The 22812-nt window shown below is 50.8% G+C and overlaps 1 protein-coding gene across 3 annotated transcripts in view; it reads left to right on the top strand.

Moving 5' to 3' along the window:
- Positions 1-308: 308 nt before the first annotated feature.
- The window catches only part of GLCE (glucuronic acid epimerase), a 33913-nt gene continuing 11409 nt past the window's right edge, over positions 309-22812 (top strand). The window contains exon 1 of one of the 3 annotated variants that reach the window (XM_042824146.1): positions 309-353. Coding sequence is in view for 1 of the 3 variants with exons in the window: in XM_042824144.1 (XP_042680078.1) it covers positions 2922-3121 (200 nt within the window). In the remaining 2 variants the exon portion in view is untranslated. Of the gene's footprint in view, positions 354-2514; positions 3122-20353; positions 22048-22812 lie in introns of those variants that run through there. The other 2 variants (XM_042824144.1, XM_042824145.1) reach the window with 2 other exon arrangements.

Raw genomic sequence — 22812 nt, 5'->3', positions numbered from 1 at the left:
CGTACCAGAGGGCGTGGTGCCGCGCAGCCAATAGGCCGCGCCCTCAGCCCGCCCGCTCCCCCATTGGTAGGCGACAAGCCCCGCCCCTTCGCTGTGCTCTCGCGGGAAGTGCGGGCGGGGCCGCGCCACCCCATCCCCTGCACTGGGGTTCCGCCAGGCCTCGCTCTCCCATTGGTCAGAGCTCTCGCCGCGCCCCGCCTTACCTCTGCGCGGCCAATAGGAGCGAAGAGAGCGAAAAGGGCGGAGCTCCCATTGGCCGCGCGGGGACAAGGCGGGGCGCGGCGCTCCCCGCTCCGTGCGCCCCCGCCTCCCCGGCGCTGGGGTTCCGCCGGCAGCCAGGGCCCGGCCCGCAGGTAGGAGCGGCGGCACCGGGCCTCCACCGGGTCGGCAGCGCGGGGCGAGAGCGGCGGGGCCGCACGGGTTAGGGACGGCGAGCCCATGGTTGAGGCCCTGTGGGTCGGGCGGTGGGATTGCGGGGGAATCGGGGTTAACGGCGCAGCCCCATCCCGTGCGGTGCGGGGCTGCGGCTCGGGGATCCACGCGGTGCTCGTAGGGACGTCCTGGGTGCAGGCGGGCGTGCGGGCTGTGTGTGCCAGCTGCACCGTGTCTGTGCACAGCCCTGCTCCAGGCCCTGCACGTGGGTTCCTGCAGGGTCTGTCCTGAGCGGATGGAGCCGCCTGGAGCACTTTGTATCGACTTCGCCCTACGACAGCGCAAATTGGGTGCGTTTGTGCTCGGAGCTTCCTTCGGCTGTTCTCTGGTTGCCTGTCTTGGAAGACTGCAGGGCGGTTTTGTGACGGATCTGAGTGTTAATAAATACAGCCTGCCTCGGAGCAAAACGTGGACGTTGCAGAGCAGATATCCCATAGGTGGGGGGAGGGAGGCATCGCTGCACGCAGAGCGAGATCTGCCAGTTCTTCCAAGCGGTGTTGGATTCAGCAGAGCCTCAGATACACAAAGAGTGGATTTCTTTGGTCGGTAGGAGCGCGGGGCATTTGGCTCCTTCCTTTAGTTGCTGCCTGTGGGTAACATGCTGATTAAAAGCTCTTTGAGTACAGCTGGTCGGAGCTGGCTGAGCAGAAAGGTTTTTAAGGCTGTGATGTGCTGCTCCTGGCTGGTTATAATGCATCTTAATTACGTTCAGTACTCCTGTAGAGGCTGCTTGCCCTGTTGGGACACAGGTAGGAAATGGGGGGGGGAATGCTGTGATCCGTGTGTATCTAAAGGTGCTGTTATGCTTCAGTGAAGGGCTGAGGGTTCTGATCCAGGCAGTGATCGATGTGTGCAGCTGAGGCCAAAGGTTATCCAGGTGCTCTCTGTAGCCATTAGAAGAAATGACTCCTTTGTTTCTGAGCTGGAGGATAACTGCCACAACTGCACGGTGCTGCCCTTCTCAGGCACGATGCTGTGTGAGACTCAGCATTGGGGCACTGTTGTGCAGCAGTGCTTCTGGAATGTTTTTCTTCGTTAAAAACCTGAAATAACCAAAAGCTCAGGTGGGAGCAGTGCCCTTTGCCTGGCCCAGCCTGGGCAGTGCAGTGCTCTGACAGTGCAGGCGGGTCCCTTTGCTACAGGAATGCTGGCAGGCAGCCCTGTGGGGGCACAGGGGAAGTTCTTTCCCTTCTCAGGAGATCATAATGTCTCTGTCTGCATTAGGGTGGCAGCAGTTCCTTTTTTCACATAGTCAATAAAAGTATCCTCCAGCAGCGGCCGGCCCACGCTGCCCCTTTGTGTCACACAGCTGAAATTGAGAAGGGACCCGAAATGATTAGAGTCTGGCTGGAGGCCCGGAGAGACGGAGAGCTGAGGCTGGCAGCGCTTGGCAGGAATTCTCTGTAAGACAAGTGTCCTCAGCGCTTTCATTGTGCAATTGATTCCTCAATAGTAGCGCTCCCATTTGTAGTGCTGCACCTACAACTGTTCCACAGGAAGGTAGGGCTGGGCTGGGCACTGTCCCTCAGCAGCAGTGGGCTCACTGCTGTGCAGGAATACACAAAGTGGGGAATAACTGTGCACGTATTGAGCGGGAGGTGAGCTGGAGGCAGGCAGAGGTGCTGTGCTGAGGTGGAGCTGCTCTTAGGGGCAGCTCTGCCCAATGCCTCTTAGTGGTTTTCTTCTTTTTTTTTTTTTCCTCCTTGGATTTCACTGAAGTTAAATGTTCAGAGAAAGAGAGCTACTTTACATTTAATTGAGGCAGAAGATGAAAAGGCAGCTGCTTGCGGTGGTTCTGAACCGGGGAACTTTACTGCTGGGGAATGTTTTTGATGAACTCCCTTTCATGTCTGAGCAGCAGCCCAAACTTCAGGATCTCATTTCTGAAGGCTTTCAAAGCCGGTTGAGTCATTGGTCTGATCCTGCGCCGCAGACCTAAGATGTCGGAAGATGTCCCCATTTTTGCAGTGTTATTATCTCGTGATATTAATGCTGAAATCCTCCTGCACCCCCGTGAGATGTGGGGGTAAGGGCTCCCTTGACGTGCTGAAGCCCAGTGTAGGGTACAAACCAGCTCCTCTGTGGTCGCACTGGGATTTTCACGTAGCGTTTCGCTGTTGTGTTGCTGCTCGCTGCGTTCTCTCCCCATCCTGCAGCTGTTCCCTGTGCAGTTTGACCCCATCCTGAGCCAAATCCTTCCTTCCCAACCCTCTCCCTCTGCTTTTCCTTCTGCCTTTCACCTCCTTTCTGCTTCTTCCTCCTTGGCCAGCTCTGTGGCACTCAGACAAAGAGTGACCTTCCTGTGCTGTGCCCACCTGCAGCCCCCCCAGGCACTGGCAGCAGCTGCAGGGTGCAGCTCAGGGCAGGACGGTGCTGCTTTGTAACACTTGAGCTAATATTTACCCAAGCGTTCGGTTGCTCCTGAGCTCTGTTTCAAACGTTAAATATTGAATTTGAAATATTGGAAGGGACAGATAAAATGCACGCTAATGAGAACCTTCCGAAGGAGGCTCACTGCTAATTCCAAAGGAAACGATGAGCTTTTAATTAGTGCCTTATCTCAAGTATGCCACCCTCTCCTTTTTTGCCTCGTTTATATTGCTTGTGTTATTAAAGGTCAGCTGGTGCCCCTGATATGGTGTCACCTTGTGCCTGCTGAGCTCCCAGCAAACGCATGGACCTATAGAAGGTAATGGGGAGAGGTGGAGGGGTCTGAAGTGGGGATGCAAGGAGGGTAGCCTGAAATCTTCTCGCGAGTGGTGCCTGGTGGGGAGGGCAGAGCTTCTAAAGTGGCTTCGTTTGAGCTGTGTTTTCTACTCTGCTTCTTGCCGTGGGAAATGAAGTCTGTTACAGAGGATTAGAGGCTGGTTTTGTCCCTTGCAGTGCTGAGGATTTCACTGTGTGCTTCAGTGATAAGTATGAAAAGGTGAATGTGTTTGTTGAGAGAGTCCCTGTGCTGTTCCTGTGCAGGAAATGCGGCTGCTGTGTGTTTATTTTTGTCTTTTTAATTGCATTAAGGTATGGCAGGAAATTCCAGAAAGTCCTGGAACAAAGGAGAAGATTTATCAGCAGCTGATTTCCATCCATGTGTTGGTAGGGATGGCAGCAGCACTGTGACACTGCTGTGCCTCCACTCCCAAAATTTCATGGGAGAACCTGAAGGATTTTGATAGGAAAAGAAAGGAAGTCTAAATATAAACAGGATGTTTTGCCACTTATTTTATGAATGTTGGGCTTTGTACAGAAACCTTAACAATACCGGAAGGTGTGTTAGTTCATTCCTATGAAACAATGCAAGGAAATGAAGTTGGTTCCTCTCAGTTGGTTTAAGGGCAAACCTTCATCCCTGCCTTCTTAAGAGCACGTTAATGGGTTAAAACATTCATTAATGCCTGGGTAAATCCTCTGTATCCATTGTGCCCTACAGCTGCTCCTGCACTGTGCTGATCAGTGGACCTGCAGCGTTCGGGTTGGGCTTCCAACCCCACCTGAGTTGTTGAGTTCTCTTGGGATTTACCTCTTTTAATTACATATTAATTAAAATGGAGCTGTTTCAAGTAACCTTTGTGCTGTGTTTGGTGTTATGTTTTCCATGTTCCTGTTTCTCACCAGGCTCTGTTGCTTTGCCCCGTGCAGTTTGATGTCATGTGAGCAAACTGAACCAGAAGTGATGGCTGGCTGTTGGCTTCGTGTTTTCTAATGGATTGTTTTGAGCAGAATTCAAAGGGATGTAAGGATTAGTTGCTAAATGGCTTATTGGGCTGCGTCCCTAAAAACACCGTCTGCATTTGCAGCCAGTTGTCATTAACGAGCGGAGCATAACGAGCTGACCTGGATGTGCTTAATTGCTGAGATCCGTGCAACTTCAGAGATGCCACACATCTCTGTGGAAGCACTTCTCAAGCTGACAGACTTACCTCAAAACGGGACTGCAGTGGTTTGGATGGAGGGTTAGGGTTAGGTTAAATCTATTTATTGTCGTCGTCAGTTTGATTTCCGTTTCTGCTTTTTGTTAGGCAGAGATTTTCTCCAGTGTGCGTCGTTACAAACATCAACTTGTGATTTTTGAGATGTTGCAATTAAAATGTCCTGAAGCTGTAGCTTGTGCTGCCCTGCTGGAAGGTGCCAGGCCACAGAGCTGTGTGCTGCTCGGTGGCTTATCTCACCCTCTGCTTTTCTGAATAACTTTTTGCTTGTGAAGTGTTAACTGCGCTGTGCATCTCGAGCCGAAGGACTCATCAGCTCTTGCTGTCCCTGCTGCTTAATGCAGGCTTTCTTAAAGCCCCTAAGAAGCTTTGCTCTCCTCACGGGGCTTTCGGTGTCTCTCCTCCTAATGATAAATGTCAACAAACGAGATCAGAGCATCTCCTGCAGCAGTGAGGGAGCAGCAGTTCTCAGTATGGTTTTTCCGATAGCCTGCTTCTCTGTGGAGCTGAGGAACCCAAATAGGTCACATAGAATTGCTCGGTGCAGCGGAGCTGAGTGCTCTGGGGCCCATCTGGGTGGGCTGCAAGGGAAAATCCATGCATGGTTCTGCATGGGAGCAGAGTCGTCTGTCCCTGCAGTCACTGAGGGGCTCCTTTGGTACCAGGGGCTCTTAGCAGCGATCCCATCCATGGAAGCACAGCCACAAAAAGTGCCAAAAATGCCTCTCCATCATCTTGTGAGGTTTTGTGCCTCTTGGTAATGAGGGCATAATGAGCAGCGCTGTGGTTGTTCTGCAAATGATGACGATGAAGGATGAGACATCTGTGGGAGAGCAGGGAGGATGGCATCACTTGTGTGGTCACGGTATTTTTAAGGTCCGTTTTTAAATTGGGTTGTGCACCTCTGTTCTGTTCTATTTCCATGGCTGGTTTGGAGTGTGGGTTTTGTTGTCTTTTGTCCTTGAATTCTTTCTGCAGCCGCCATACAGAAGGTGAGTTGGGACACAATCTTGATGATTTGTTGAGCCAAGAACGGAGGTGTTTGGCTGTCATGCTGGCAGCTCAACTCCTCCACCTCTTGGTGGTCCCTGGCTCTGTTTTTCCTGCAGTCGGCATTCTTCCAGGAGAAAAAAAAAAGAACCACCCAAATTTCAAAGGAAGCCGAACTGCCAATGAAGCTACTCATGTTGGGTGGGCGGCAGGAAGCACTCTGTTGTGATCTGCCATATGGTAGCACTGAGTTTAATCCCCAAACCCTACCAGCTTTGAGAGCAGTGATCTGCACCGCATGCTGCACACGTGGCTCGTCGTGCCCCTGGGGCAGCCCTGGAGCTCTTCTCAAGCTGCTGTGTGGGTGCAGCTTGGCCTCAGCCCTGTGGTTCCATCCCCTGTGTTCATCTCTTGGAGCTGGTCTGGTTTGAAGGAGTGCCAGCATTGCCCTGCACACACTGCATGGTGAGCAGTGGCACTGAGGTGGCCTTGGTTTGGGCATCGCAGTGTAAAAAGGGCACAAAGCTGTGGGAGAGCATCCAAAGGAGGAGATGCGGGGCTGGGAGTGGGCATGGAGGGCACAGTGTGTGTGGATCAGTGAAGGTCTCCGTGTCTGGTAGGGCAGCCCTGCAGCTCCATCATAAAGTCATAGAATTGCTCAGGTTGGAAAAGACCTTCAAGATCATCAAGTCCAACCTTACTACTGTAACTCTAACAACCCACTGTTAAATCATGTCTCTGAGCACCGCATCCAGGTGGTTTTTAAACACCTTTGGGGATGGCAGCCCTATGGTTCCTCACAGGGGAGCAGAGGGGCTGATGCTGATCCGGACCTGAAGGCACAGCATGGAGCTGTCGGGGCAGGTGGGATTGGGGGCAGGCTCAGCCCCACAGGGCTGTGGGCACAGCCCAAAGCTCGGGGAGCAGTGCACACCATTTGGGTGCTGCTCTGTGGGTCCAGGGGTTGGGCTCCATGATCCCAGCGGCTCCCCTCCAAATTGGGATGCTCAGGATTTCTCTGCCATCCGTTGGTCGTCGCTCGCTCCTGTCCTGGTTGCCACACGCAGCAAGTCCTCGGCGGCTGAAGAAAGTAGGGCAGTTATTTCTGAGCACGATGATTAATTGATAAACGCTGCCATTGTGTCGAGGCGAGGTGGATCTGAGCGTTCCAGTGATGCGTGGCTGTTGGGAACAGAAACTCCTGGCAGTGCACAAACCCCTTTGCAGGGGAGATCCGGGAGGAAGCAGGAAGGATTGTTTGTCAGCGTTAAGCTTTGCATGTTTGGAGATATATATTTTTTTTCTTTTAATGTTAAATAGATTTAGAACAGAAAATCTTGCCTGTGTGTAATGCTTCCAAAACCCTCGCAGATGGGGAACTTTGTTTCCAAACATCAAATGCTTCAGCTGCTTAATGCGTGTTTTTAAGCACCAGCAGCCCTCTCGGAGAATGTTCACATTAAGCCTGCTGAGAATTAGGCTTTTAGAGGAAACATTTTTAATATTTTATCACAAAAAAAAAAAAAGAAAAAAGAAAAAAGGAAGAGTTATGGAGAACAATGCAGCGCTTGGAGTAAAACGCAGCACAGTGTTGTGGTGGAAGAGGTGCTGTGATGAAGGTTGCATGGCAGTGCATAATTGTGACATACTTCCATGTTCTCAGCTGTTTGCAGAAATGAAAGACAGCGTTCTACCAACCTTCCCCCTTTTTCACTTCAGCTTCCCTGCAGTGGGCTGTATGGCATGCACTTCTCACGCTGTGCACATCCCCAGCTGAGTGCATGTGGCTGGAGCCAGGTCTGAGCTCAGCTCTTGCTGTGGCTGCTGTTTAAGATGAGCACCTGTGACGCAGGTGGTGAGATGTTTCTTGCTCCATAAGGACCTTGGGCCTTTGAAACTTTCTATTTTCTTTTCCACCAACCAGCTACAAACAAAACTGGTCCTACTGGTTCCAGCCCTGCTGTTAAATTTCCATGGAGGAGGCTGGCTGGCTGAGATACGGCTGGTGACGCACTGTGTTTTAATACCCAAGGAATTGTTAACAAGTTCCATGACTACTTTGGCAATGAATTCAAGCTCTGAGTCTGTTCATATTGCTAATGAAGAAAGAAGCAGAGTTAAGCTTTCTTCAGAAAATGTTGCTGGATAAAACATATCTGAGGTGGTGCTTGGCTTGACTTCTGCCATTGCTTCCTTCCTCTTTTAGCAGCTGACGGATCTGCCAGTAGGGCACTCCATAAGCATTTCCCAAAGGGGAGAAGTTCCTTGGAGTCTGCATGGGGTTTCTTATTCTCTGGTTTTTGCTTTAAATGTGTGGGACTGTAGGGTGCACCCAGATTGGGAATTACTGGGGCTGGGAGAGAGCCTGAAGGCAGACGTTTGTGTGCCGATAACCTGCAATTTTTCTCACTGATCCTGTAAGTATTTTCTGATGTCTGCAGGCTGTGTTGGCTTTTCCCAAGTTGTGTGGGGTTTGTGGGTGTCAAGAACTGCAGGGCAAGTCAGCTGAATGGGTGCTGAGGTGTCCTGTCATACAGCAGGGCACGCAACCAAGGCCTCTGTTGTGAGGACATGGCTCTGCTCAGTCAAGCTGCTGCACCTAACAGGCGGCCAGCCTGCAGCGTGCTGCTTGGTGAGCACAGAGTTACAGCCGTTTGAGGGCTGGGTGTTGAACCCTGCTCTCTCCAGGAAGCTGCTGCCCTGCTGGCTCTGAGGTTCTCTCCCTGCATCTGAGTGCCCTCTGCTGGAGCTCCCTTCTCTTCCCCACGATGAAGTTCTGGCTGCTGATTGCAGCGGTCCTGGATGGCGTTAGGTGCAAATTCTGCATTCCTTGCTGCTTGTCAGCCCTCGGTATTTGGGTAGTCTGCTGTTTGTGATCGTTTCTCTTGGGATGTGCTTTTAAAAGGCTGCTTCTGCTGTTTTGCACACACAGCTTCCTGCCTGGGTGGATGCAAGGCTCTATGTGCAGCCCTGGGAGCACAAGAGCGGGATGTAATGCAGCCAGCATCGCTGCGGGGCCAAAAGCTGACACTGCTGTGAGTGGGGGTTCTCCTGTGTGAAGCTGAAGTCACTTCTGCTGGGATTCTGTGCCCACACGTGGGCAGGTCTGTCTGTGCTTCTGCTCACAGGGAACCTGCCTCCAGGATCACTCCATCTGAGCGCATTTCTTGTGACCCTATCGAGAGCTGCCATGTAGAACAAGATTGCCCTGAAACAGGCACTTTTTCTTTTTTTTTTTTTGCTTGCTCTAAATAGCAGCTTTTGCATCGCATCGCAACCGGGAGGAGCAGACAATGTGGGGCTGAACACTGGCAATGCCAGCAGCCGGAGGTGGATGTGCATGGAGGGGATCTGCAGCTGCTCGGTGTGGGTGCAAGCGGGTGGCTGTGAGCCAGGCTGCTGCCTCCTATAGAACCCCCAAATCCTCTGTCAGCAGGAAGCGAGCTGGGGAAAGCTGAACCGCTGGCACTTAAAATGGGCAGAAATCAGAATGGAAACCGGCTGCTGAAATGCGTATTGATTTGCATGGCATTAGTGTGGCTTTGTTGCATGTGGGTTCAGGCAACATGGAGTTCCACGCCTGCTTTCAGTGTTTGAATATTAATGCCATCCTTACACCGAGCGGTTAATTGGATGCTGTTGCTTAACGACCTTGTTTCAATTGGGAAGTGCTCTCAATAAATGGCAAACATCAGCGTGAGGTTCTGCACACTGAGAGCAGCCCAGGCACCCCAAGCAATCCCCAGCCCTGGGCAGCATCCCTGAACTTTGGGACTCAGCATCAGATCTGGTTCAGATGGGAAAGGAGGAAATGCAGCTGGGAGAAGTAATTGCACGCCATGTCTGCAGGCGTGGTGCAGTGTCAGGAGTGCACGACAGCTGGGAATGGAGTGGGATCTTTTTTTTTCTCTTGGTGATCTCGGGCTCTGCAGGCATCTCAGAGCTCTGCTCTGTAGGACACGGAAGGAAAATTGGGACTTTTACTGCTGCGTTCATAGGAGCAGGGTAAATTCCTGTCCTTCTACCACAAGGAATGAAAAACTTTATTTTGATGTTGAAAGCAGGTTTGGGAGCAAACTGTATCTGTTTCCCAGGTCCCTGTGTGCGTGCTCTTGCCAGCTACTAATGACAAAGTCAGGCACTGGTAGGTGCGTGGTGCATGGCTGCTGGATTCAACTTCATCCTTCCCTTTGGTGCTTGGCAGGGCAGCATGCAGACAGCTGTCACTTGTGCCCGTTCTGCTCCCTGTCCCCATTTGCTGCTGTCCTGATGGAGCTGGCTGTGCCCAGAGCTCCGTCCCTGTGCCGGATGCACCACAGGGATTTCTCTGTGCTGGAGCTGTGCCCTCCTCTTGCTGTGTGTGAGTGCTGCCAGGCTCGCCTTGCCTTCCTGCCAAGGGAGCCGGGTGCTGCACCTGCTTGGCTGCTCCTTTAGGCGCTCTCCTGGGTGCATTTCCAGGCTCTGCAGCTGCTCTTCCCACAAGTCAGGGGAGGATGAGAGCAGGGCTGCGCTGGGGCCACGCTCCAGGCTGCTGGGGATGCTTCCTGCTGGTCCCTGGGGGCTCAGCCCAATTCTTGGCACAGTGCAGGGATGGGGGTCTGCCCCACCTTCTGTGCAGAGGGGCTGCTGCGGGGTTTTAGCCGTGTTTTAGAGTGGAGTTGTTGATGCATAGATACAGGATTGCTTCTGTGCATGAAGGGAAATAGCAGGCATGCCCCAATCCAAACCGCCTTTGTGTCGTCTCAGTTAGGCACATTGTGGATACTTTGATTTCTTTTAAGGGCAAAGATAAAGAATCATAGAATCCTGAGGGTTGGAAGGGACTTTTGAGGGCCATCTGGTCTGACTCCATTGATGTATGGGGTTATACCTATATATATGGGCAGCATCTTCCAAATGCATATGGATTGGGCAGAGCTTAACCTGTGCAGTGCTGGAGGCCGTTGTGCTTGAGGGGCATCTGTGGGACAACCCCAAATCTGTGCCCAAGGGCTTCAGGAGGAGGAATCTGCAGGTGCAGAAGGATACTGGGCTGAGAGGTGGGCAGGGAATGAGAACGGTGGTGGAGGAGCAGCTTCTGGAGGCCCAGCAAGCAGCCAACCCCTGTTCCTAGCCTGGATGCTGTTCTCATAGGGTGAGAGCACAAAGCCTGGGAGATGTCTTTTGAAGACAACGCTCCGAAGGATTGAATAATAAAAATGTGTCTCTTGGGGAAGGCGAGCAAAGCTTCCTGCTGGATGCAGCAGGGAAACGCTGCACAGTATTTAAAAATAGATGTTCTGTGCAGAGTGGGTCTCCTCTTCTGGAACCTGGCTGTAAGGAGAAGGCATGCAGGGCTTTGTTGGTTGGGTTTTGCTTTTGTTTGCTTCCATTTCGAAGTAAGTGCCAAGAAAATGAGTATTCTGTTGCGAGGATGTTTTCAAGGCCGTGTATTTATATTTTATTCTTTTTTAAGAGGATCGTGGAAGACAAGCTGACAATTTAATGGGGCGTGATGCGCGAATACAAGCGTCTGCGTGGCTGCGTTTAATCCATTAAAGGAGAGAAAAGAAACGGTGGTTATCAGCATTCACGAGGCAAGGCTTGGGCTTAGTGCGTGCAAAGCCTTGGAGGGAGACCGGAGGAGTGCTCCCACTGCTGCAGAAAGCTTCTGACAGGCGCAGCATCGCTGGAAGTACGGCTGTGATTGTGAGAGCTGCCTTTGTTCGGTCCTTGGAGCCTCCAGCGAGGGATGATGGGCGCACATCGGCGCGGATGCTGAAATCCATCTCCCTGAGCTAGTGTGGGAAAATGATGCGTGGAGGTGGTGGTTATTTTTGAATCCAGGTGTGTATCAGATAGCTTTTCTGATCAGAAAGAGCAGACTTGGGGTTCCTGAGTGAGCCTCCTCTTGTGGAGATGGGTTTGCTCTTAGCAGAGGGTAGTCCTTATAAAACAGGAGTGCTTTGAGGCTGACTCCAACAGAAGAGTTCTTGTTCAGTTTCGGGCTGGGGATGGCGGAGGGGGCTGGCGGGGAGCTGATAATGATGTAATTCAACACGCCATCACCAAGTTGAGAAAGGGCAGAGACTGCTGAAGTGCTGCTTTAGGATTTAATTACACGGTGTTTCCAGGCTGTATGGTGTTCTGATTCCTGCTTAATCCGCCTGTATTTAGGATGCTGAGTTCGTGGCGACCCATTGCTATTTAAAGATAGTTTTGGCCACGTTACGAAATGCCATCCAAAACCTTCCAGCCTCAGTGGCACTGCGCCTGGTTGGGAAATATGCAAAAAGTAATAAAGGAGATGGAAACACCTCCAGAAATCTTTTGGGCCTGGTGTGTGTGCCATAAATAAAGCGCCGTGGTGGAGTTTGGTTCGTTACGAGCTCCCTTAATGACTCCAGAGCCCCTGCTGCTGCTTGGATGCAGCCAGCTGTGATGCCTTTCAAGGTTAGGCTCCGGCTTTTGCTTTATTAGCTTTTCGGTTTATGTTCTTCCACTTGTGCTGTTTCTCAAGTGAAACCAGATAATGGTTCTGCTAAACCCGAGGTCCTCCAGCACGGGCTTTAGCTTGGAACTGTGCAGGAGTGCATAATGAAGGCGCTGCGAAAGGCAGATGTTGGGATTTGCTCTGCGATTGGGGCGGATTGTAGGGGAGAGCAGACCGGGTCCTGTGCTGCTGCCTGGAGGAAGTGCCATTTCTGTCTTGATCCTTCAGTGATTCCGCGTGTCAGGAGCTGAGCCTTGAGATTCTGAGCAGGCAGGGCTGAGTAAGAGGATTTCTGCGGATAGAGGAGAAATTCAGCTCCAGCAGCTGCTGCACATCCTTAAGTGCGTCGATTTCTTTTTTTTTTTTCTTTCTTTTTTTTTTTCCTTCCCCCCCTTCCACATCTCCCCTGTAGGAAATTGGAGAAGGAAATCACTTTAAATCACTAACCCCTCAATTTTGGAAGTTGAAAATACCCGAGCTGCATTAGAACTAGGAGAATCCCCTTTGCTTAAGGTAAGCAAGGAGCCAGCCCGTGCTCCTACGGGTGCATGCATCCGCTGGCACAGGGCTGAGCAGTGATGTGCTGGCAGTGTGCTGCCAATGGATAACCCCCACCGTGCAGCTGCAGGAGGCGCAAGCTGTGCTGGCTGTGGGCTCTCAGCCCGCCTCGAGCTGCTGCTGTGCTGCTGCTGGGCACTGGGGCACCTCTGTGCAGCTTCTCTCCTCTCCGTCTGCATGGTGAGTGGGTTTGGGACCTCGTGTGGGACGCAGGGGTGCGGAGGGCTCCGAACCCTTTGGGGCAGCCCTGGGTGCAGGTTGGTGCTGCAAGGGGAACCGTAGGCAGCCCTGATGCTGTTGGTGTGGGATCCATCGATGACCGAGTGCTGGAGTGCGTAAATACGGCTGTGAATGATGGAGGGGAAGGTGGTGCGTGAGAGCAGGGCTGTGTGCTGCCAGCCTGGCTGCTTTTATGGGAGGAATATGCTAATTACCTGCTTTGGTGTGTTGTGCAATTAGCCACGCTGCAAGCATCAGCTCTGAGCACAGGAGGGCGGGTTTTAACCTGTTGTGCCGACCTGGGTGTTTGGGATGCCATACAAAACACAGACGTTGAGCTGAAGCTTGGCTTTCCCTGACTTTCCAGAAGAAGTTTCTCCTCTTCTCCTTTTAGCAATTGTTTGCTCATTTATTTGGACTATTTGTTTATTTGGCTAATGCGTTCATGTATTTGGGCAGTTTCTTCACCAGTAATGCTACATCCCACTGCACACAACCGTAGGAGACCTAATTCAAAAGAAGCAAATTGGGGCTGGGAAACCTTTGTGGGATTTTCCCCCTCGTGTCACAGCCCAGAGATAAAAGCTCCTTTGCAGCTGAGAAGTGATTTCAAAGCACTTTGGGATGATTAAAGGAAACTTGAGGCTTCTGCCCAGTAATTAATCCACACTGCTGCCTACCAGTGCTGGTGAGTTGTGTGTTGCAGCCTTGCTGGTTGGATGGAGCACGGTGTGTGTGCACCCAGCCTGGGAGCTGTCAGCTCGCATTATGCAGCGCGATGCTCCAGCTTCAAATCCTCCTCTTGCTCTTAAACGAGCAGAAAAGAGCATTTAGCAATGCAAATCCTCACGCTGGAGCAGACAAACTCGTTGGGAAGTTATGGTGTGTTTGCACCAAGCATCCATTTTGTGCTGTGGCACCAGGCCTGCTTGCTGCTGGGTCCCTTGTGGAGTTTCCAATTGGTTGCTTGCAATGTTTGTTCTCCCGTGTGTCAGCCTGTGCTGCAAGTCTGCCCTGGAATCATCTGACTTGTCAAACTCATCACCTTCCCAGCCTTTCTCCAGCTTCACTGATTGCAGAGCATGTTTTTTATTAACATCCAGGCAATAGAATGGGAGAGCACGCTCCTGTTTAGGAGGGGAATAAAGTTTTGCTGCCAGCTTTTAAATCTATATCCTCCTAAATGCACTCAGCGATCTGCTGATGTGAGCATAGCGAGGTTTTTATATTGAAAGTGAATTCTTTTTTTTTTTTTAGGATGAAAGTAGTTGAAGATGTGAATGGTGAGGGATGGGTGAAATTAAGCAGCAGCACCATTGATGGCAATCTGCAAAGCTTTAATGTGTTAATGCAGCTGGGTGTTATGCATATTTAACAGCAGCTTGGTTTGAATCCTGAAGAAGGACAGAGGTGTTCTGATTCGTGTCGTGATGCTGCTCTCCTGTAAGTGATGGCTGGGATGGAGCTGTGCTTTGAAGGAGATGCCGACAGTTATTTTGCTGCTGCTCCAACTGCATCAGCTATAATTGCCCCCAAGTTTGGTATTGGTTTAAAAAAACAATACTGGGAGGGTGGGTTAAAGAATGATGTTTGTAAGATCTGCCAGCTTTGTGTTGGCCTTATTTTGCCTTTGTGAATTATTCAGTTATTCAAGGCTGCTGTAGTGCTGTATTTAATATGTTTTAAATGACATTGAATCCGTTAATGTGGTGGAGGAGCAGGGCTGGGGGGACTAATAATTAATCCGCAGGGGGAAGAGCAGAAGAGAAGCTATTGCCATGGATGGAACAGCTTGTGTGGTGTGAGCAGCCAGGAAGGTGGCCCTCAGATCACCGAGGAGATCTGGATTTTATGGCTTACTATTTCTGCCTTGTCTTAATTAATTCTAATCTCAGCTAATTCTTAACAAGCAGCACGTGGAAAAGTTCTTGTTTCAGGTTCTCCTTAAGACAGGCCTGAATTGGGGCATCCTGTGAGCATCCTGCCGCTGCTGAGCCCAGTTCTGCTTACCTGCTGGAATGAGACTTGGCTGTGGGCTGGTAATTGCCTCTTATGTAATTCCCATGCTGGAAATGGAAGCTGCAGCTTTCCCTTCTCCTCCTTACTCTGTTAGGGTGGTGAACGGCTGCTAACTGTGTGTTAAACCACTCATTAGGAAGCTAGGGCATGGTACTGGTGGGTAAGTGATGTTGGGCTGCAAACGCGAAGGCACAAGGAGCTCAGCAGGTGTCTGTAGCTCAAACAGAGCCAGACAGAGCCTTAAACTGTCCCACAGCTGTTAGAGCCCACAGACCATCAGCCTCAAAGTCAGCACAGACAAGAAAGCGATGACCATTTGCTGCCTGCAAAAGTGCTCCTTTGCAACTGCAAATCTGACGCCGTCTTCCTCCTCCTGCCTTGGAGAGCACTTCTGAGCAATGCCAAACAGTGCAGGTTGGCTGCCCCCGCAGCACTCTGAAGGCTGGAAAGTGTTGTGTGTTCCTTGTGGGGGTCTTGGAGGTCTGTAAGCACATCTTGATGGCAAGGCTTAGCACTAATGGAGCAAAAGGAGCTCCTAAGAGCAGCACAGGGGAGAAGAAAGGATGCCTTCACCTGGGTGTCCCTGGTGGTGGGGAGAAGGGAGGGCATCCGTCTGTCTTCCCCCTGGCCAGGCACACATGAGACCCGACAGGAGCAGCATTCTGCCTGCCTGGCACTGGAGGACATATCCTTGACACGAGGTACCTTAGCACTTTGTTTCATTATGAGGCTTCCAGCTAATTACATGGGCCAGGTTGTGTGTGAGTTGCAATTACCTTGACTGATGGACAACAATCAGCTTTAACACACGTCTTCCATGTGTTGGAGACGCTTAATTGCTTACTGTTTTTTGACAAAGATGTTGCTGCTTTCCTAATTGGGTTTCCCCTGCAAGCACCTTCATGCAACCCACAGCCACTCCAGCAGGAGCGTGCAGCCTTTCACCTCCCCATGCACTGACAATGGATGGAGTCAGCACTCTCCAGCAGCTTTGCTAATGGCACCTTGCTCACATCACTCTGCAGTGATGGTAAATGCTCATGGTGCTCCTATGCGTATGTACATATGCACAGAATATTAAATGCTTCTAATTGAGCTGAAGATGTTGACTTTGAGAATACCTTTTATCGAGAAGCTTAGCAGAGCCACTCGCTCACAATGAGCGGTGCTGTCCTGTCTGTGCAGTGTGCTCTGCAGTGCTGCTGGATGTGTTTGGTGTAAAAAGTATCATCAGCAAAACTATTGTTGGAGCTAATTGCTAACTGGATGGCTGTGTGTTTGCAGAATTTTTTGGCCATGCTGTCGCTGGTTGCTCGTTAGAAAAGGACTTGTGAAAGGATGATGCTGGCAGTGCTGTGTTTGTGAATGGCGGAGCTGGGATTAATAGCACCAACGTTCTAAAGCAGATACAAAGCAGCCATAAATCCACTGCAAACACCGAGTGCATGCAGAGCAGGTGTTGTAAAGTTCCGGATGATGCTTGGAAGTGTTTTGCTAATAAACCATTTTTATGGTGGTGCGATGAGGTGTGTCTGCAGGGTGGTTCTCATCTGAGCAGCTCCTTTGCCTGCAGCGATGCCGTGTGGTCAGGGTGGGCGGTGATGTATGGCAGCATTGTCAGTCCCAGCACGTCTTTCTTAAGTTATTTTCATTAGATGAATGCCCTTACTGTGGGACAGATGTAACCCATCTGTAAAGCAATCCCTGTGTTTGTACATGGTTGTACATGGCTCTTCCCTCTGTAGCTCTGCATCTCTGGTTACAGTGCCACGGGTGGAACCAGGGCTCACTGCTGCTTCCTGCACTGGCTGCCCCAGCTCAGCACGGTGCTCAGTGAGGCTTCAAGGCCAGCTCAGGCTGCTTCAGTGCTGCCCCTGGCCTTCCTAGTGCTGCATCTGAACTATGGAGGCGTCTGTGGTTTCCCAATAAATGAACCCTCTGAGTGAGTGTTCATCGAGCACAGACTTACTTAGGCTTCTTGAATCATAGAATCACAAGGTTGGAAACGACCTATAAGATCATCTGGTCCAACCGTCTCCTCATCACCATTGCCACCACCAGCACTAAACCACATCACACAGCACGTCGTCCAGATGCCTCTTGAACTCTGCCAGGGACAGTGACTCCACCACCTCCCTGGGCAGCCATTGCAGTGCCTGACCACTCTCTGAGAGAAAAAGTTCTTCCTTATGTCTAAAGTTCTTCCTTATGTCTAAATGGAGCAAAAGATTATTTTTTTTTTTGAATGCAAAAGGTTTCATTCTGAATGTATTTCCCTGGAGTAAATAACTGCATTCTCTTGTAGGTTTTGCTAAGGATTATTATTGTTTTCGGTAAAAGCTCTATCCAAATCTTGAGCCTACAGCTGAACCTCTGCCTGTCTGCAGAGCAGCTCAGGGCTTCCAGCCTTGGGATGCCCCCTGGCACTGAGCACTGCAGCTGTGCAGCTGTGGGATGCAGTGCTGGTTGGGCACGGAGCCACGCTGACCCAAGGCGTGAGAACATTCTGCTCTCAGTTTAAAGCTGAAAGCGTATTTATGCTCATGTAAGATCTGATAGTTGCATTTGTGGAACAGAGTGGGAGGAGAGGTGGGTGACCATGGATTGCTCTGTCCTATTCAGCTGCAGCGCTTGTTTGGAACTTGTGCTTTTGCTGTGCAAGTGGATGAGAGCCATGCAGAGCCAATGGAGAACATCCTCTGCGTGGGCTGCCCTGCTGCCCCAGGGTCCCAGACAGCACTTCTTGCCATTGGAAAACACGTGTTTTTGGAAAAAGCAAGCATCAGTTGAGTCATATCCAATTTGCTGCGAGTCATGCTCAAAAGGTCAAGTGTGCTGGTGTGTAGCTAAGCATCAGAATGTCCTTGGGATTGAGTTCACGTTCAGAATGATTCTGAAAGGCCTTTGGTTTTTGTGGTCTTTTTGCTTGTAAATAGAATTTCTGCACATGTTGATTGTTTTGGAGATGCTTTGTAATGAAGGAGTTCTGAATTGGGCTCTGAAAGCTTCCAGTTCGCTTTGCTTTTCCCCAGAATAGCAAACTTGATTGCATCCTTCCTGTTTGTTCCTTTGTACTCTGAAATCTTCACATTGCTGCCATAAGCCCAATAGCTGCCTACCTTTGCGGGGGAGGAAGAATTGGGCTTGTTGATGTTTCACAGCAATTTACTTAAAATAGGGGAAAAAAAAAAGCCAACTCCTACTTCTGCAAAGCCAGAAGCTGCTTTGGAAAAAAGGGGTAAGCAGCAAAAGAATTTCTTCTAGCAACAGGAACAGATGTACAAAGTGGTGTTGGAAGAGAGTGCTTTTCTCCTTGTGCCGTGTGTGCCAATGCAGATCTGTCCATTCCTTGGCATGGTTGGGGGGGGGATGCTGATGTGAGGTAGGTTCCAAAGGTTAAGCAGTCTCATCAGCAAGAGCTGTGGTGTCCAGTTGGGATATCTGTAACTTGTGATTTGTGGGGTTGAAGAACCACATTTATGGCTGTAATTCAGCTGGTTCAGTACTCATTACTGTGTAGGGTGATGCTGTGAGGGGAGGATGGCAAATGGGATTCTGAGGCACAGAGCTGCTCCTCCATCTGAACTTCAGCACAGGTCTCTCTCTGCACGTGTGAGTTGCACAGCCCTTGTTCCTGTCCTCATGGGGTCAATTCTTCCCTTCCTCCAGCTGCAGCTCCATGTGATGGGCTGGGCACAGCTGCTTGTCCCCATGCTGGGTGCTTGGGGGACTGCAGGTCACTGTGGGAGAGCAGAATCCCAGAAGGATGCAGGCTGACCTTGCCCTGGTAAGTAGAAGGCATCACAAGGAGCAAAGCCACGGCCCCTTAAACTGGGTTGGAATGAAACCAACTAGGAAATGAGGTAAAATGGTCCATTCCCAAAGAAACACAACCAACCAGTTGTTCACATTGAACTGGAATCTCAGAACTCAGCACAGCACAGAAGCAGCGGGCAGCAGTGCTGCCCCTCTCCCCAGTCAGTGGCTGTGGCATTCCCTGAGCTGCTCCTCCCAAAGAGAGGTGTCCCCTGGAAGTGCTTCATGTCCTCCCAGCAGTCGTTCTGACCTTTCCCTTCTCTGTGTGTGTGTGTTAGCTGTTTAACAGCAATCACCTTCAGTATTAAATAAACCACAGTGCAGGATGACTCGCAGCTGGAGCCGTTTGCATGGAGCGCCTTTCAGCTCGCTTTTATATCATTTCTAATTTTACTCTGCCCTCCTTTCTCATCAGCTCTTCTGAGGAGCTGAAGTAGAAGGGATTAGGAAGAAAAAGGTAGCTAAAAGGCAATCTCTCTCTTATACCTTATTACATGCTACCTGCTTTTGTGGGCTGCATTCTGGAAACCAGAACTGAAGTTACTGTGGTGCAATACATAGAAGCTGGAGCTGCCTTTGCCGTGAGCTTCAATGAAAGCAGCATCTGTGCTTTAGCTTAGGCTTCCTGTACCAGTGCTGGGCTGCCTTGTCAGCTCTGAATAGGAAAAATAGGAAAAAAACTAGGCTAGGGTTAATGGCAGTCTGAACACGAGCTCTGGGACAGGTCGAGCAGGGGGGTTCACAGCTGTGGGCTGGAGACCTGTGGTCCCAAGCATGGTACATGTCTGGTCCTAAAATGAGGGACCTGTGCCTGCTCCTACGGGACAGCATGGGAGCACTGGGAAGGTACTGGGAAAGCAATTGCAGTCCGAGCTTCAGAAGCTTCCTGGGAACATCGCTGTAATGAAGTTTTGCAGTGCTTATTGTTGTGCAGGTCATTTCCTTTGGAAATAGTTAATTTTGCTGCAGCTGCCATCAGTAGCTCTGCCTAAGCCATTGTCTGTGCGCAGTGCTGGCGTTTGCCATGCGATAAAAACAGGGTGCTTTTAGCCAGTTTCTGTGACTTAAAACTTGTCTTATTTATCTGCTGTAAAGCACCGTGCTCCTTAACCTCTGCTTTTTGCATGGGGAAAGAAGCAGTGATGCAGCTTTGAAATACATAGGAGTGTGAGCATGAATGCTTTGTGCTGATAGCAAAGGTGCAGCAAAGCAGCAGGTTTGGAGTTTGCAGGAGCCTTCAAGGAGAGCGATGCACGGGGATGCTGCATGCACACAGGCAGGCATACCAAATCCTTGCCAGATGTCTGAGCTGTCGTTTGGAGCACGCTCTGTGCTGGATTCTTGTAGGCACTGTCATGAGCTGGCAGCAGAAGTGCCTGCATCTCTCTGCTCCGTGGCTCTGTTGTTTGTGCATGGTGCTGGGAAGGAAAGCGTGGATCCCTGAGGTACTTCCAACTGGGGTGTCCCAGTCCCAAAAAGGTGTTGTGTGGGATAGCTGGAGCTGCAGAATGTACTGCTGATGGTTATGGAATTATGTGACAACACTCCTGATGAGCCAGGAGCAGTGATGGGGCAATGTGAAATGATTGTGAAAACTCTTCTGATCCCAACTTCTGTGTTTTTCCATTGATTTGCAGTGAGGTTGCATCGCTGACAGAAGCAGCAGCAGCAGCAGTGCTCTCCTGCAGCAGCCACCTTGGGGGCTGTCAGAGGATCGGATGGTTTTGATGTTGCCCTCGCTTCTCAAAAACAAGGAGAGCAAAGCTTTGCATTTTAGTTCACTCCTCGTGGGTTTGCAGTAGTAAATGCATAAGGGGTCCCATGAGCTTCGCACCCAGCTCATTGCAGCTGATACCAGGCTGAGCTGATACCAGGAGTTCCCCTTGCACCAGGTCTGTGTGCTCCTGTCCCCTGCTGCTGAGGCATCCCTCAGCTCACAAGCTCAGCTTGTGGCTGGATGTCATCTGCTTGTGCTCTATGCTGTGATGCTGTAACTGCGCTCTCCTTCCTTTTCATTATGGTTTGGCTGCTCCGTGACTCTGCCTTGACACTTCCCCACCATTGAGATGAAAGTCCTCGTGGCTGACTGCAGGCTTCCATCAGCAAGGCAGTCTGAGGATGTGAATGAGCACGCTGCTGCTCAGAAACCCTGTGTATTCTTCACATTTTAACACTTCTTTGTAGCAATTCTGCATTGCAGAGCTCGCATAAGGGTGTTGGGGCACGATGCATTGCGAGAATCACAGCTGCTAACTGCTCTGTCTTGCACCGACTCCACCAATCACTTAAAATAACTTGTGCACAAAAATCCCTCTTGTGCTCAGATGCTGATCTGCTGGGAAAGGCCAACTGCTGCTGCATGGGCATGGCTTGGGCAGGACGTGTGAGCATGCAGTGCACAGGTCGGCACCAGGACGAGGGCATCCCACCTATCCATGCAGGCAGCACTGCCCCTCACTACGCTTTACAGGTGTAAAGAGAGGACCTCACCTGTGTGTTCTGGTGTTGGATCCCACGCTTCCTTCCAAAGCCTGAATGCACAGACTGGTGAAATGGTTCTATGGCACTTTGTTAATCTGTGCGGTAACGGCGCAGTACTCGATAGTTTAGGAAGAGGCATTGCAATGCCTCCGTGAGCAGCAGCCAGATCTAGGAGTTATTTGTGCCGTTAGTGAGGGGTTTAATAGCTTAATCCATCTGGAAAGCAAGGGGATTGATTGGGCTGTACGATGAATGGGCTGATAATTAGCACAGCAGTCCCTCCGAACCACGCACCCCGGTAAGGCAGTGTGGCACACAGCAGGCGCTGAGCTGGAGTTTTTAGCAGTGCACTATGGCACGTTTACTGGAAGAAAAAAGGCACCTTGGCAGTGCTCTGATGGGTGAGTGCTGTTTCAGGTTCAGGAAAGCGGCCAGGCCAAGGCACACAGTGCAGTTGTGCAAAGAAATGCCCCTGAGTGCATTGCTGGCAGTGCGGGTGGGTGCCAGCCTGCCATCCTCAGCACTCATCTGTTTCCTTGGTGTGCACTTCAGATTGCAATTACACTTTGGAGCTGCAGTTGATTTTCAGTTAGTACGGGCTGATAAACGCCCTTCAAAGCGTGCAGTGTCTGCAGGGTTTGAGAAGGAAGACCTGTGCTTGCTGTATGGGGTGAGAAACATGAGTATATTTGGATGCTTTGGGATTGTGCTGCGGATTTTTGTGCCAACAGCACCCCCAAAAAAGCACTGCCACCACCACTGGCAAACAGAGCCCATAATGAGTGCATCTGACGCTGAAATGAGATGCAAATCTCCATTTCTACCAGAGGGTCACTTGGGTGTCTGTAGGTGCTGTGCCTTTTTGAAGAGCTGCTGCACGGCAGTAGGCATTTCTCCTGGTGCTTCATGGGTGTGTGGGTATGGATGAAGCTCTGTAAGGTTCTTGGTGCACTGGGAAGCTGTGGGGTGGCCTTGTGGCTGCAGTTTCTGTACGTTAGATCCTTCCTGCCCAGCAATCCAGTGAGGATTATACAGCAGATCTGTGTTGAAGAGCCAGTGGAGGGGCAGAGCCATTAGAAATTGGAGCCTTTCACCAATATCCCATTTGGAGACAGAAGAAGGCTTTGGCAAAAGGTGAGAAGTTTTGATAGAATGGTTTTCCACAGTTACTAAAAACAAGGCCTGAGTTCTTTATTATTATTATTTTTTTGTTATGTAACACCAGCATTTCGTTGCAGGAAATGGAAAAGCAGGCTGAGCCGCGTGCGTGGCCAGGTACGCCTTTAGGTCAGGGCACGTATTGAAGTTCTGCTCTTCTCTTCTTTAAACATGGGGTTGAACGTGTGCACAGAACTGCCAATCTGAGGCATTTTTTCTCTCTGTTCTCAGCAGCTCAGTGTGGCACACAGGCTTCAAAGTCAGGCGGTGCCTTATCGCAGTGCAGCAGGAACCCAGCTCCTCGCTGGGAGCAGCGCTGTGTGTCCCAGAGCTCTGCAGCTCAGTCCCTTCTGATCCTTGTTTGAGCACGGAGAGTTTCCATGGGAGTGCCCTAAATTGCTGCCAGCGCCGTGGGTTGGGGAAGTAAGTCGCCTTGGGGTTTGTTTTTCTGAGTCTTCCTCAGCTCCTGTGGGGCTGGGCTGTGTGCTCAAGGCTCGTTGGTCCTGGTTGCTAAATGCTGTCTGTACAGCATGAGCAGAAATAGAAGTGAGGGCTGCGTGCCTGCCTGCCCTTGGCACACCCAGCCTTCCCACAGGAGCTTTGTGCAGGAGGAGGAATTGAGCTGTGCAGTGTGGGGCAGTGGAAAGGAGACCTTCCTGCTGGAAATAAGAAGTCGTTTTCTCTCCCCTTGGAAAATAAGATAGGTGCACGAAGTGCGTGTCTGTCTGCGTGCTTGTGCAG

This window comes from Centrocercus urophasianus, unplaced genomic scaffold, assembly GCF_019232065.1.
Source record: "Centrocercus urophasianus isolate 14NV4802_14NV808 unplaced genomic scaffold, USGS_Curo_1.0 seq_23, whole genome shotgun sequence".
Lineage (NCBI taxonomy): Eukaryota > Metazoa > Chordata > Aves > Galliformes > Phasianidae > Centrocercus > Centrocercus urophasianus.
Note: the sequence above shows the minus strand (reverse complement) of the source record. Positions and strands in the feature narration are given on the sequence as shown.